This window comes from Neovison vison, chromosome 7 (assembly GCF_020171115.1).
Source record: "Neovison vison isolate M4711 chromosome 7, ASM_NN_V1, whole genome shotgun sequence".
NCBI lineage: Eukaryota > Metazoa > Chordata > Mammalia > Carnivora > Mustelidae > Neogale > Neogale vison.
Genome location: NC_058097.1, coordinates 16214848 through 16229167, shown reverse-complemented (window position 1 = coordinate 16229167; position 14320 = coordinate 16214848). Strand labels below are relative to the sequence as shown.

At 36.4% G+C, this 14320-nt stretch overlaps 1 protein-coding gene across 4 annotated transcripts in view; it reads left to right on the top strand.

The window, feature by feature from the left end:
* NFAT5 (nuclear factor of activated T cells 5) overlaps positions 1 to 14320 on the top strand; it is a 115252-nt gene that overhangs the window by 88768 nt on the left and 12164 nt on the right. For all 4 annotated transcript variants that reach the window (XM_044255824.1, XM_044255823.1, XM_044255826.1 and 1 more), the window contains 3 exons: positions 2366 to 2498; positions 8141 to 8224; positions 13747 to 13895. In XM_044255824.1, coding sequence (XP_044111759.1) covers positions 2366 to 2498; positions 8141 to 8224; positions 13747 to 13895 — 366 coding nt within the window. The remainder of the gene's footprint in view (positions 1 to 2365; positions 2499 to 8140; positions 8225 to 13746; positions 13896 to 14320) is intronic.

The following is a 14320-nucleotide window of genomic DNA, read 5'->3' as shown; positions in this document are numbered from 1 at the left end:
CAAGGGCCTCCCAACCCTTTGTATGTTTTATCTGTATAGTGCTGCTAGCTTAATGATAGTTAATTGCTCTTAATTTCTTAAAGTAGTATTTAAAAACAACTTATCACTATTCATGATTTAGTTTTTAATTCAAATCACTTATAGGATTTCTAGAATCAGATTGAGGGAGTACAAAGGAATAGTATCAAAATAGGTTCATTTGTTTTTTTAAAGGTTTCAAATTAGGTTTGTTTAAGTATGCTCTCCAAAGCAAGTGGAATAAAAGTTTTTAAATAAAATATGCATCTGACTTTTAGATACTAATTCCATTACTGATTACCAAGAAACAAGATCTTACTCAAAATAATAATTTCAATTACAGAATTTGCCAAATAATTTTAAGACTAGAAAGATACCTCACAAGTCCATCCATTCAGCCATCTCTTTAACTGTAGGTGACATAGTTACAGTGTTTAAACTAAAGAGTAACACTAAGAGTACACGGGATTTTACAACTGTTTATTAGAAGTTGGATCAGTGCAGATACGTTTTTTGATGACCTCAGGTGCATTTGAATATGTACTTTCAGACTTTTGTTCCTCAATATCTATGGATACACACATAAATATATGTTTTCTCACCTGTCTTAAAAATGATTTTTTTTTTTTTGGAAATAGCTAATTGGGCTTAGGACGCATAATGCCATAAATGAGAAGCTGTTTCTTTATTTGTAATGTGATTATTTCAGAGAGTGTTTTAAGATGGCATAGAAACAAATTAAGCGCACAGAAATGGAAACCTTGACCTTGACCCCACTTGTCATTTGATCTGTCTGCCGAGTCCACCTACTCGAGTCTAGCTAAATAAAAAATGTCATCGGGGCGCCTGGGTGGCTCAGTGGGTTGAGCTTCTGCCTTCGGCTCCAATCGTGGTCTCGGGGTCCTGGGATCGAGCCCCACCTCGGGCTCTCTGCTCGGCGGGGAGCCTGCTGCTGCCTGCCTTTCTGCCTACTTGTGATCTCTCTCTCTCTCTCTGTGTCAAATAAATAAATAATCTTTTTTTAAAAAAAAATGTCATCAAACTCTTGTCATTTTCATTTGTCAACGTTGGTCTCTTGCATATCACATCATCAGTAAGAAAACATAATCACTGCCCCTTAATATTCCTTCCCATTACTGTAATACACTAGGGAAGAAGAGCAAAACTCATATATGGTTCATGGTCTCCTTCAAGAAGGTGGAGTCTCCTTGAATGAGTGCTGATGAAGGACTTATGAATGTTATGAGGATTCTTCTGCCACTAATCCAACAAAAAATAACTTTGATTTGCTAGAGTTTGGGTACACTGAACTCTATTTGACTTTTTTTTTTTTTAGATTTTTAAAAAATTTATTTATTTGACAGAGAGATCACAAGTAGGCAGAGAGGCAAGCAGAGAGAGAGGAGGAAGCGGACTCCCCACTGAGCAGAGAGCCCAATGCAGGGCTTGATCACAGGACCCTGGGATCACGACCTGAGCCAAAGGCAGAGGCTTTAACCCACTGAGCCACCCAAGGGCCCCATCTATTTGACTTTAAATGAGAATTAAAGTGGTTAGGAAGCAGTTGTGAATTGCATTGCAAAGTACATCTCACAATTAATGTTTTACAAAACATATGATAACTGACATTGTGCTTGGTGGACATATTTTTTTCTCAAAATTTATTCATTCTTTTATTCAACAAATACATTTGAGTGTATTTGGTGTAAAGTGCTTAACAGTGGATATAGAACAAAGAACAAAACACCCTAGGTTCTTATGGAGCTTAAATTCTTGTGATTGGAGAGAGACAAAAAACAAACAAATAATCACAGTAATTTCAAGTGGTGATAAATGCTATTTTAGAAATAAACAAGATTATGTGACCAGATTGGGAAGGGGTGCTACTTTAAATAGAATGAAAGCCTCTCTGTGGAGGTAAGATTTTGAATAAGACCTGAAAATGAGTAAGGAACTAGCCTTTGAAGAGGTGAAAGAATATTTCAATGGGAGAAAGCGGCAAGTTGTAATGACTGTGGGGTTTAAAAAAAAAAAAATGAATTTAGTGTGTTAAAAGAATGGACTGAGAAGGTCAGTGTGGTCAGAGTATAATAAGCCTGGGGGGGAATTGAAAAAAGATAAAGTTGACAGGAGAAGCACCTTGTAAGCCATTGTAAAACATTAAAAGCAATTTTAAGGTTAATGTCCTGATGCTTGTGAACCTGAGCTTTAAGTTGCATTTTTTTTCCCAGTCAGAGTTTTTATACTTTATAGCTAACAAGAAATGTATTTAATTATAATTATTTCAAAATTTTAATTTAAATATTGCTGCTTTTTTTTTAACTCTTGGTATTTCCTTTAAATTTAGAATCATCTTATTGTGAAGGTTCCCCCATATCATGACCAACATATAACTTTGCCGGTATCAGTGGGAATATATGTAGTGACCAATGCTGGAAGATCTCATGATGTTCAGCCATTCACTTACACTCCAGACCCAGGTATGTCAAAATAAAAAATTCTGAACTAAAATCAATAATTAATTTCTAGTTCTTTGGAAGCATATGAGTACCAGCAACCCAAAAAGAAAAAGTTGTGTGCTGAGATGAACTGATACTAAGGGCATTATTTCTGAAGAAGATGGCCACCAAATAATGTTTTTACTCTTAGGTGTTTTTTCTGCCTATGCTCTAATAGTAAAAAAGAAAAACTAGAAACGCTTTAAAGAATTATATCTTCAAAATTATATCATGTAGATTACTTCTTACTAAGAATTATCATTCATTAAGTAGCTCTTACATGCGGAAAGTTCAAAGTGACAACCTTGGGAAATAATACTTCGGTCTGTGTCTGGCTTATAGGATGTATTTTGGGAGAAGTGAGAGATAAGTTTGGAATGATAAATGATAAAATCACAAAGAGTTACATGCACGTAATAATTTCTAATTTGTGTAGTCAAAAATATCAAAAGACTGCTGGTTGATGAGTATTTTAAATATAATTTCAAGCATTTAGAACAATTGAAATGTTTATAAGTTTAGAAGATCTCTGGGTAAGAAGTATCGCAAGAATTTTTTGCCTACATTCATTTAGTTGTCTAGAGAAGGAAAGCCTTCTCCTGGCAAAAGTGGGGAGAACATTTTGGAAAATGAAACTCTTCACAAGTTCCATTGACCTAGGCTTGGTTTCTGCCATGTTTACCATTGGTTCAGTTCATTCCAGTCTCGGGCACACTTCAGAATTAGCAGTTCTTCCATATTTGTAAGCTTATCATTTATGTTATTCCCAAATAGTTTCAGGAGTCAGTGAAGTCCAAAGTGAATAAAGGTGGCAGGGGAAAAAGAGTCCTGGCAAGAGAAAGTGATGGAAACAGTAGCTGGGACAGTTAATCTAGTCTTACCAATTACTTTCTATCACTCACCTCTCCCCTTTTTAAAAAATCATGTCTGAATTTCACAGCATTTGCTTATTCACTATTTTGCTACAAAAGTATGCCACAGTATATAGCATTAATGAAATTAATATTTGTTTCAGAATAAAAGATTAGCAGTAAAATTTTCAGACAGAAAAGGCAAAGTTTAGAAGTAATAGTTTCAGTAAAAATAGGAAAGAGTAGATACTCAAAGATCAAATATTTGGCTGTTTTCTTTCTAGGAAGGTTTCAAAAATCCAAGGAAGTTTGGCTTTAAACTAATGGTATTTAAAGCATTTTATTTTATTTATTTATTTTTTAAAGATTGTATTATTTATTTGACAGACAGAGATCACAAGTAGGCAGAGAGGCAGGCAGAAAGAGAGAGAGGAGGAAGCAGGCTCCCTGCTGAGCAGAGAGCCTGATGTGGGACTCGATCTCGGGACCCCGAGATCATGACCTGAGCCGAAGGCAGCAGCTTAACCCACTGAGCCACCCAGGCGCCCTAAAGCATTTTAGTACCTGCTAATTACTTAAATAGTGGCATTTAATATATTTTGTGATGAGGAGCTTATTCATGTTGGGGGAAAGCTGGCATAATTGATACAGAAAAACATTTTTCCTAATGAGCTTCTCTATCATCTGTGTGGAAGGGAAGAGGGAAGTTTATATGTGTGGTCGAGGAATAGCCTTAAAAGATTTTACAGTCCTGAGAATACTGAGGTTTTATGGCTATTTGTTTTTTTTTATTAATCAATTATGAAGAACATCAGGACTTAGTATTAACACTAAGAATCCTCATTTATTAGTAATACATGCTGATGATTAGAAATCCCCCGTTGAGGGACGCCTGGGTGGCTCAGTTGGTTGGACGACTGCCTTCAGCTCAGGTCATGATCCCGGAGTCCCAGGATCGAGTCTCGCATCAGGCTCCCAGCTCCATGGGCATTCTGCTTCTCTCTCTGACCTTCTCCTCGCTCATGCTCTTTCTCACTGTCTCTTTCTCAAATAAATAAATAAAATCTTTAAAAAGAAAAAATAAAAGAAATCCCCCGTTGAAAATTGTCAGATTAAACAACTTTTAAGTCTTCTGCTTTACAACATATACTAATTGGCTATCTTTGGCCACATTTTAAGTTTTTCCTTTCATATTTTATATTCAATATAACATTTGGTATCAGAAGCTCTTAAATAAATACATAGTATGCAAGCTTTGTAATAAGACCTTATGCTTCAGTTTCTGCCTTTATGTTATAGCTAATTAAAGAGTCTTCCTATAATTTCACTTTTTTGTGTTTTATAAAATATAATCATTAGAGGTATACATGATAGAGAATATGATTTTGGGAAAACGTGGTTATAGAAAATTTGCACCATTTCATTATGATAAACTAATTGCTGTTGTGATTCATTTGGGACTGTAGTTAAACATTTGAATATTCAGTTGTGTAGAATTTAACAGCAAAAACTAGGCTTACCCTAATATGCACAAGTCAGTGTAGAAATGGCAACCATTATACTATTTGTCTCAATATTTAAAAGTTATGATTTGGCTAAGATACTTTCATATCAACCTGGAAGGCAAGATTTGAATTTAGGGTTATCAGAATGCTTGGGAGTTCTAGACCAAATATGGCAACATGAAGAAAAAGGATTCCCCAGCCTGCCAGTCTTCTCCCCCCCCCCACTTTTTTTTTTTATTTTTTTTAAAGATTTTTATTTATTTGTCAGATAGAGAAAGAGTGCACAAGCAGGGGGAGCCGAGGACAGAGTGAGTGAGAGCCAGGCTCCCCTCTGAGCAAGGAGCCCGATGTGGGACTCTGTCTCAGGACCCTGGGATCATGACTGGAGCCAAAGGCAGATGCCCAACCAGCTAAGCCACCCAGGCGCACATCTCTTTTTTTTTTTTTTTAATTTTTGTTTTTTTGAGAGTGAGAGAATGAGAGGAGGGAGGGTCGGTTAGAGGGAGAATCAGAGCCTGATACGGCACTTGACACTGGGACTCCAGGATCATGACCTGAGCCAAAAGCAGTCTCCCAACCGACTGAGCCACCCAGGTGCCCTCTTCTTTTCCCTTTCTTAGCTTCATTCTATCCCTAGGGTGCCTTTGTGTACCAACCAGTGTTTCCAAGCTCTGTTCACTCTATAGGCCCAAGACTATACACATAGGCTAAAATAGTTATGCAGAAAATTTGGGGATCTTGGGTCCTTGTACATGGTCTAAAAGTAGGATTAGGGCAGTGGTTCAAGTGAACATAAACTGGCTCTGCGCACACTGTCAGACATGAGCCTCTCTAAAGCCCTCTGAGTCTAGTACTCTGAAAAAACACATTGCATGTGCATGTTCTCAAGCATTTAGATACTTTAGAGGGTCGTAAAACTTTCTTTCATTGCTAGTTAGTCACCAAAGCTTTTACTTCCTTCTGTTAAGACACACAAATCACATTAGCTCTTTTTTGTAGTGACTCAGCAGTGGTGATTTCTATAAGAAATGAGGGATGTAAAATTTATGCTTTTTGTTGTTGTTGCTGTGACCAACAACTGACTAAAACTTGATTTTAAAAGTGAAAATTTGAAGTGTTTTCAAAGATTATTTTCTGTTTTAAAATCTGTAATTGTTGGGGCACCTAGGTGGCTCAGTTGGTTAACTGTCCAACTCTTGATTTCATCTCTGTTTATGATCTCAGGGTCATGGGATCAAGCCGGAGTCAGGCTCCACACTAGGCATGGAGCCTGCTTGAGATTCTCTCTCCCTCTGCCCCTCCCACCCCGCTCACACATGCACTTTCTCTAAATACATACATACATACATACATAAAATTTGTAATTGCTAGAATTAATGTTATGGTTTAAAATTGTGGGGGTGCCTGGGTGGCTCAGTGGGTTAAGCCTCTGCCTTCAGATCAGGTCATAATCTCAGGGTTCTGGGATCAAGCCCCACGTTGGGCTCTCTATTCGGCAGGGAGCACCTGCTTCCCCCCTCTGTCTGCCTCTCTACCTACTTGTGATCTCTCTCTCTCTCTCTCTGTCAAATTAAAAAAAAAAAAAACTTAATAAAAAAATAATAATAAATAAAATAAAATTGTCTGTGAATTTCTTTTCCATTCAATTCTCTGTATGTCGTTTGTTGGACCACCTATGTAGCACACTAAGATAAGTTATTTAACTTCATTCTTAGATGTGCACATTTTGTCTTTTTATTCACAATTAATTAGCTCTTTATAGTCTCTTTATAAATATCATTTCACATTGTCATGTCGAAAATAAGAAATTAGAAAATAAGGTGGGGCCCCTGGCTGGTTTAGTCAGTAGCACATACCACACTTGATCTCAGGGTTATTAGTTCAAGGCCCACATTGGGTATACAGTTTACTTAAAAATAAGTCAATAAAAGTAAAAATTTAAAAGAAATTGAAAGTAAGTTGACTCATTTCCCATTCTGAATAAGTTAGGGAATATAAAATAAATTCATTGAAAAATAGAAATTAAAATACTTTTTAAAAATTACTATATAAGCATTTTAAGCAAAAACTTGGAATTTATTTAACTTTATCATTTCAGAACTAAACCCTATTCTTAGGCCCATTAAATTTTAAGTTGCCATAGTAGCTGTAGTTGATATGACTAGATGTAATAGTCCAGCGATTCTCCATTAATAATATACAAAGATTATTTTTTCCAAGGCTTTACAAAAGGAATAATTGTAATGTTACATATTCTCTATGTTCATCAGCTTTTTTCAAATTTAGTTCAGTTAGTTGACATGTTTCTCAATTAGTTTTTTAAAGTAAATTATGTAGATGAATGGTGAATTTTTGTTATCTGGTATTACACTATATTTGATAATTTTTTAAAGTTTCGTGTCAGGGCACCTGGGTGGATCAGTGGGTTAAAGCCTCTGCCTTCGGCTCAGGTCATGATCTCAGGGTCCTGGGATCAAGCCCCGCTTTGGGCTGTCTGCTCAGTGGGGAACCTGCTTCCCCCCCACCCCCACCTGCCTCTCTGCCTACTTGTGATCGCTCTGTCAAATAAATAAATAAGTTAATTAATACATAAAAGTTTTGTGTCAGTTTCGGGGTGCCTGGGTGGCTCATTCAATTAAACAAGCATCCGACTCTTGATCTCAGCTCAGGTCTTGATCTCAGGGTCATGAGTTCAAGCCTAGCATTGGGCTCCATGCTGGCATGTAGCCTACTTAAAGAAAAACAAAAGTTTCATAACAGTGTTCTGCTCATCACATATCAACATGAATACTGTTATAAGGAGAATTTTTTTTAAGTTGCTGTTGCTTTTGTTTTCATAAGTGAGCATGTGCTACTGCCCATTTGGTTGCTGAATTTTAGGGCATAGATTGGTGGTTATAAGAACTCGTTTCTTGGGGGTGCCTGGGTGGCTCAGTCGTTAAGTGTCTACCTTTGGCTCAGGTCATGATTCCAGGATTCTGGGATTGAGCCCCACATTGGGCTCTTTGCTTAGCGGGGAGTCTGCTTTTCCCTCTGCCTGCTGCTCCCCCAGCTTGTGGGCCCCCCCCACCCCCCTCTGACAAATAAATAAAATCTGAAAAACAATAAAACAAACAAAAAAAAATGACTCATTTCTGCTTAGATTTTTTGTTAAAAAATAATAATGTTTTATGGGAAGTATTTCAATTAAAGATTTTTAAGATACATATTTTTTTAAGAAAAGCTTAAATAAATATATCAATCTTTTTGTTTTGTTTTGCTTTAATAGCAACAGCTGGTGCTTTGAATGTAAATGTGAAGAAAGAAATATCTAGTCCTTCAAGACCTTGCTCTTTTGAAGAGGCCATGAAAGGTACCAACTCGTTTCTTTCCAAAAATGCTATTTTGTCTAGCAACTCTTACCATTATGTTTTCTTTTGTGTACTGGGAACACTTAGGGTATCTTCTATATCACAAAATAAATATTTGTTTAACTTTACTGAATGCAGAAACTTGTTTCCCAACTCGTATTTCCCCTTTATTCACCATATGAACAAATTGTTTTAAAGTATATGTTGGAGTAGAGGAGGTTTTTTTGTTTTGTTTTTTATTCTCCAATGTTAAAAACGTTAAAATATAAAATAAAATAATTTATGTAAAATAGAGTCTATAAAGCTTCTTGCTACCAAAATTAGTACTTGACATTGGAATTTTGAAATTGAAGAGACCAAAATTTAAACTGTTTTGAAAGAATTCAGTATTTGCAAAGTTTCTTTAGTTTTTTTAGTTAATATTCTTCCTTCTGACATCTTTATTTACTCCCTTCCAGTCCCAAGAAACAATGAAGATATCTTCAGGATGTTTTAATGTAAAAGAGATTAGGTCTGTCTTTCTTCCTCCCTTTCTCCATCCCTTCCTTCCTCTCTCCCTTCTTCTCTTTTTCTCTCTCATCCTCTCTTTTTCTCTCTCTTCCTCTCTTTTCTTTTCTTTTCTTTTCTTTTTTTTCCAGCATGCAAACCACACTGTGCCCAGCCTATGATACCTCAGGTGGCAGAGGAGCCAGAAGGGATTAAATTTTTTTCTTAAGAGATTTCTAACACAACTAGATACTCACCGGTGATGCTTTTTTGCCATTACATATGAAGATGTCAATTACATACTGGCCATTGATTTATTATAATTCTAGCCATTATTTATCTTTTACTGCCATGAAATTCATGGGTTAAATCAAATTAAATTTTAAAATTAAAAATACTTAATCAAATACAATGGATTTTTTTTATATTGTCAGTAGTAAAATTCAGCATTTGTATATATAACATGTTCAGTATAGCTTATCATTTTAATTTCTGACCATGAACACTTCCAGAGTAGATTGGTGAGGAATTATGCAGTAGTAAGTAAACCGCAAAATGTATCTGATTCAACTATAGGAAAATTTACAAATCTGTGTAATGGATAACCATTGCATTTATCGAATGTATTTTAAAGTGCTAGGCAATATGCCATACTCTTTACTGGAACTATCTCATTTAATCTTCCAAATTCTATGAGGTAGATAATTTATTATTCTCATTTCACAGATGAAGAAACCAAAGTTCCAGCCAGAGAGGTTAAATAATTTGCCTAAGGTGACTTACCTAGTGTTAAAAATGGATAGGTTGAGCTCTTGTGCATAAGGTAACACATCTAAGCAAAAATAATTTAAGCATGTTTATTAGATGAATAAATCTATAAATAATGAATCATTAAAGAAAGTTAAGGATATTTGTGGGTTTTTTTTTTTTTTTGCCAACTTCATCATCCCTGCTTTTCTCCAATTTTTTTTTTCTCCCCCAAAGAAATTTTTTTTTCAAAGATTTTATTTATTTGACAGAGATCACAAGTAGACAGAGAGGCAGGCAAAGAGAGAGGAGGAAGCAGGCTCCCCGCTGAGCGGAGAGCCCAATGTGGGGCTCGATCCCAGGACCCTGGGACCATGACCAGAGCTGAAGGCAGAGGCTTTAACACACTGAGCCACCCAGGCGCCCCTCCAAAAATTTTTGATGGTACTTACATAGAGTATCAGACTGAAGGGTAACTAATCTAATACAATGTGAAATTTCTCATACAAGATAATGAGTTGAAGGTTGGAAGGGGTTCATTTATTTATTTATTTTAAAGATTTTATATTTTTATTTGAGAGAGAAAGAGAGAATGAGAGAGAGCACGAGAGGAGAGAGGTCAGCGGGAGAAGCAAACTCCCCGCAGAGCGGGGAGCCCAATGCAGGACTCAATCCCAGGACTCCAGGATCATGACCTGAGCTGAAGGCAGTAGCTCAACCAACTGAGCCACACAGGTGCCCTGGTTGGAAGGTTTTAAATGTCATGTTTAATTTTCAGTAATAAATGATTTAGTCATTTGGTCAAAATCTTAAAAGGCTAAAAAAATGGATAAGAAACACACAAGTAAAAAAAATTTTTTTTTAAGTTAAAGAGAAAGAAACACACATGTTATTTTTCACAATTCAAACCTTATTTGACAGTTTTATCAATTAAAATCATGATTAATTTTTTGAAGATAAAAAATTAAATTAAAAAAATTAAATTGAGTACTAAACATTGGTTTAAATTTTTCACTTGTCATTTAATTTATAGTAAAGACTGTTCTAAGTTTCAAAGATTATTTGGCATGAATGGAAGTCAACACTATTTGAAAGTTGTTTGGCGGTGCCTGGGTGGCTCAGTTGGTTAAGCAACTGCCTTCGGCTCAGGTCATGATCCTGGAGCCCTGGGATTGAGTCCCACATCAGGCTCCCAGCTCCATGGGGAGTCTGCTTCTCTCTCTGACCTCTCCCTTCTCATGCTTTCTCTCTCTCTCTCTCTCAAATAAATAAATAAAATCTTTAAAAATAAGTAAATAAATAAAAATAAAAGTTTATTTATTTATTTATAAATAAATAATTTGTTTGGCATAAACTATCAGTACCATTATTCTTCACAAATTCAGTTTGCTATTTGGATGATTAAATATGTCTATCTTATTTACCTTGTAGATTTTCTGAATTTGCTTAAAAGTTCTTCCCTAGCCCTTAAATAATACACACTTCACATGTTTGGAGTTTTTTTCCCCTCCTTCACTAAAATGTAATTTCCAGGCAGTAGTACTTTATCCATCTTAATCATCACTGGAACCTGAAACGGTGCCTGATACTTTGTAAAGGATCATAAATATATAATGAGAATGTAGGAAGGAAAGATAGGATGAACTCTCTCAAGCCATTTAATATTGTTTACACATCCATTAAAGATATAGTTGTGGGTTTTGGGACATAATAGTATAGATTTATTTTTCCCTGTCCCTCCGGTCTAAATCTACCAAATTACCTGGGAAATAATTGAGCAATCATAAAAGCACTTTGAAATATAGAGAGAAGAAAGTGGACTGGCTAGGGACCATAGAACTTGAAGATTGACACCAAGTGAGTTTCCTGGCTTTTCTTTAATCGACCTTTTTTCCGAATTGGGCACCAGAGAAGTCTGTGGCCCAGAACTGGCAACAGGCGCAGAGAACAAGAATAAATCAATAAATAAGCATGAATAGCCTGCTCTTGAAAACTAGGAAAAGCAAAGACTGGCAGAGTCTTGGTGGCATGACTTATACCTAGTGACAGCAGCTGATCCACTAGCAAAATCTGGGGGCTGACTCATCCCTCACCCACATGTGTAGTAGCAATAGCAGAACTTGATACGGTAACCCACTGCATGCCCCACAACTGCCAAGTAGCCGTGAGCCTGATGTACTAACAGTAAAACCAAAGAGGGCCCAATACAGGTTTTGCATAAACCAGAACTAACAGATCAGTCTGTCTTGTATCACACCAAAAAAAAAAAAAAAACAACTTTTTTTTTCTTAAAGATTTTATTTATTTGACAGAGAGAGAGAGAGATCACAAGTAAGCAGAGAGGCAGGCAGAGAGAGCAGGGGAAGCAGGTTCCCTGCTAGCAAAGAGCCTGATGGCAGGGCTCGATCCCAGGACCCTGAGATCAGGACTTGAGCCAAAGGCAGAGGCCTAACCCACTGAGCCACCCAGGCACCCCTCTAAAATACTTTTAAATACCTGCCTTGTATACATGATCTGAAATTTTTTCTCAGTCAAAATTGGATTGTGAGTTGCTTTGAATCTAGGTGAAAATAGGCCTGAAAACTCCTGAGTAAATGAACCATTTTTCAAAGTAATAAAGTATAGAATATCAGAAGTTAAGTGAGCACTTCCCTCTCCCTGAAGATAATCAGTTCCCACAGGAGTTGTTTTTAGCCAGTTAGCTGTAAGACAAATTGAAGACCAGAATTCAAATATTTTAAAATCAAGTTATTACAAAGATAGCTATCCTGTTCATACACCATGTGCCATTTTAAAGTACTCTTTGGGGGTGCCTGGGTGGCTCAGTGGGTTAAAGCCATTGCCTTCAGCTCGGGTCATGGTCTCAGGGTCCTGGGATCGAGCCCTGCATCAGGCTCTCTGCTCAGCAGGGAGCCTGCTTCCCTCTCTTTCTGCCTGCTGCTCTGACTGCTTGTGATCTATCTCTCTCTGTCAAATAAATAAAATAAAATATTTTTAAAAATAAATAAATAAATAAAGTCCTCTTTAGAGCCAATATTTCTTCTCAGTATTAAATTAAGAAGTTTAACAGCTATGCCTTCTGGGGAATTTGTGTTTTTCTTTATAGGGTTTCAAAGTAGTGGTAAACTCTTAGGTCAGAATTTGGCTAGGTGTTCTGTTCAGAAGACTATCATTAGTGATACTAGTAGGCTGCACTAAGTGCCAGTCGCACAGATGTTAGACAAAAAAGAAGTCAAAGAAAAGGAATCAAGGACAAAAAATAAATATAATGAAATAGTAGAACCCACCTTATCTGCTATGGATTACCTGTCCTTAGTGTAAATCTGTAACTATTTCTGCAAACTGGAGTAGAAGAAAGTAGAAAATACTTGCTGGTTTTGCTTTGGAAATTTAATTGATAAACCTAAAATAGTTTTAAATTTCTGAAATGAAAAAATAATTTAAGTCCTGTCTAAAAGGGAAATGTGCTGGGATACCTGGGTGGCTCAGTAGGTTTAATCTTCTGCCTTTGGCTCAGGTTGTGATCCCAGGGTCTTGGGATTGAACCCAGTGTCAGGCTGGGGCTTGGGCTCCCTGCTCAGCGGGAAGCCTGCTTTTCCCTCACTACTGCCCTTCCCCCTTCCCCTGCTCATCTTCACTCTCTCGTTCTCTTTCTTTCGTGTGTGCTCTCTCTCTCTCTAATAAATTAATAAAATATTTTTAAAAAATAAAAATGAAAGGGAAATGTACTTATGTCAACTTAGCGTATACAAGTTTTCTAAGACATTAAGCTAGAAAAGCAAATCTGTCTGGTTACTTGGTGGCATATTCTAATGAGGCACTTGAGTTCTGTAGAGGAGAGAAATGTTCAGACAATCCTGTAGCTCTTAAAATGTTTTTGACTTTATGTGGCCAGGCAACCGTATGCTAAGAGGAGAGTTGTAGTTGAGTAGCTTTACCTTGGGTATTTCTAAGCTGTATCCTCTAATATATTGTGGAAATGTTGATTAATGTAATTCATGGTACTTTGAAAGGACCCTAAGGAATATAGCTTGATAATTGAACTATGTAGGTTTGTTGATACTTAACCCAGTCTCATTCAGGCTCCTATCAGAAGTCGTCAAGCCTCTACTGCTTCAAAAAAGGGAGGACACATTTTGATACACCAGTTTTATATCTCATGCTGCCAGCATAGCATCAAAAAGTAGACATTTAAATCATGACAAAGCATCAGCATATCATAGAATGAAATAGTTGATGATGTTAGTGATTTTAAACTTTTCTTTCTTTTTGTGTGTGTGTTTGTGTACAGCAATGAAAACTACTGGTTGTAATTTAGATAAGGTAAATATTCTTCCTAATGCTCTGATCACTCCACTCATATCAAGCAGTATGATTAAGAGTGAAGATGTTACTCCAATGGAAGTAACAGCAGAAAAAAGATCTTCCCCTATTTTTAAGGTGAGTTACATTGTTTAGTACTCCACATCTTCATCTCAGTTATAAAAATTGCTAGTTTGATTTCTTCTCTCCATGTTTGTGCTTTCTACTTTTCCTGTTTATTTCACATGTGTTTCTATTTAGATGCAGGTAATGAGTTTTGCTTTTCAGAGTGATTTAACATGCTATTAAAATAGCCTGCAAAGTGACTTCCAATATACCTTGGAAAGGGAAGAATTAATATTAGCTAGACTTGTGGGGTATGGGGTATTAATGAAAGTGTAGGTGTAGTATTTTCGGAATTGGAGACATTCCCCCCCCCAGTCTTTTTCTGTAACTCCCTTTCCTTTTTCACTTATTCTTTTCCCTCCAAAATGTTACCATTGATCCACAAAATGGAAGTATTTTTAAATTTACTATTAATTCATGAACAATAGAATTAATGT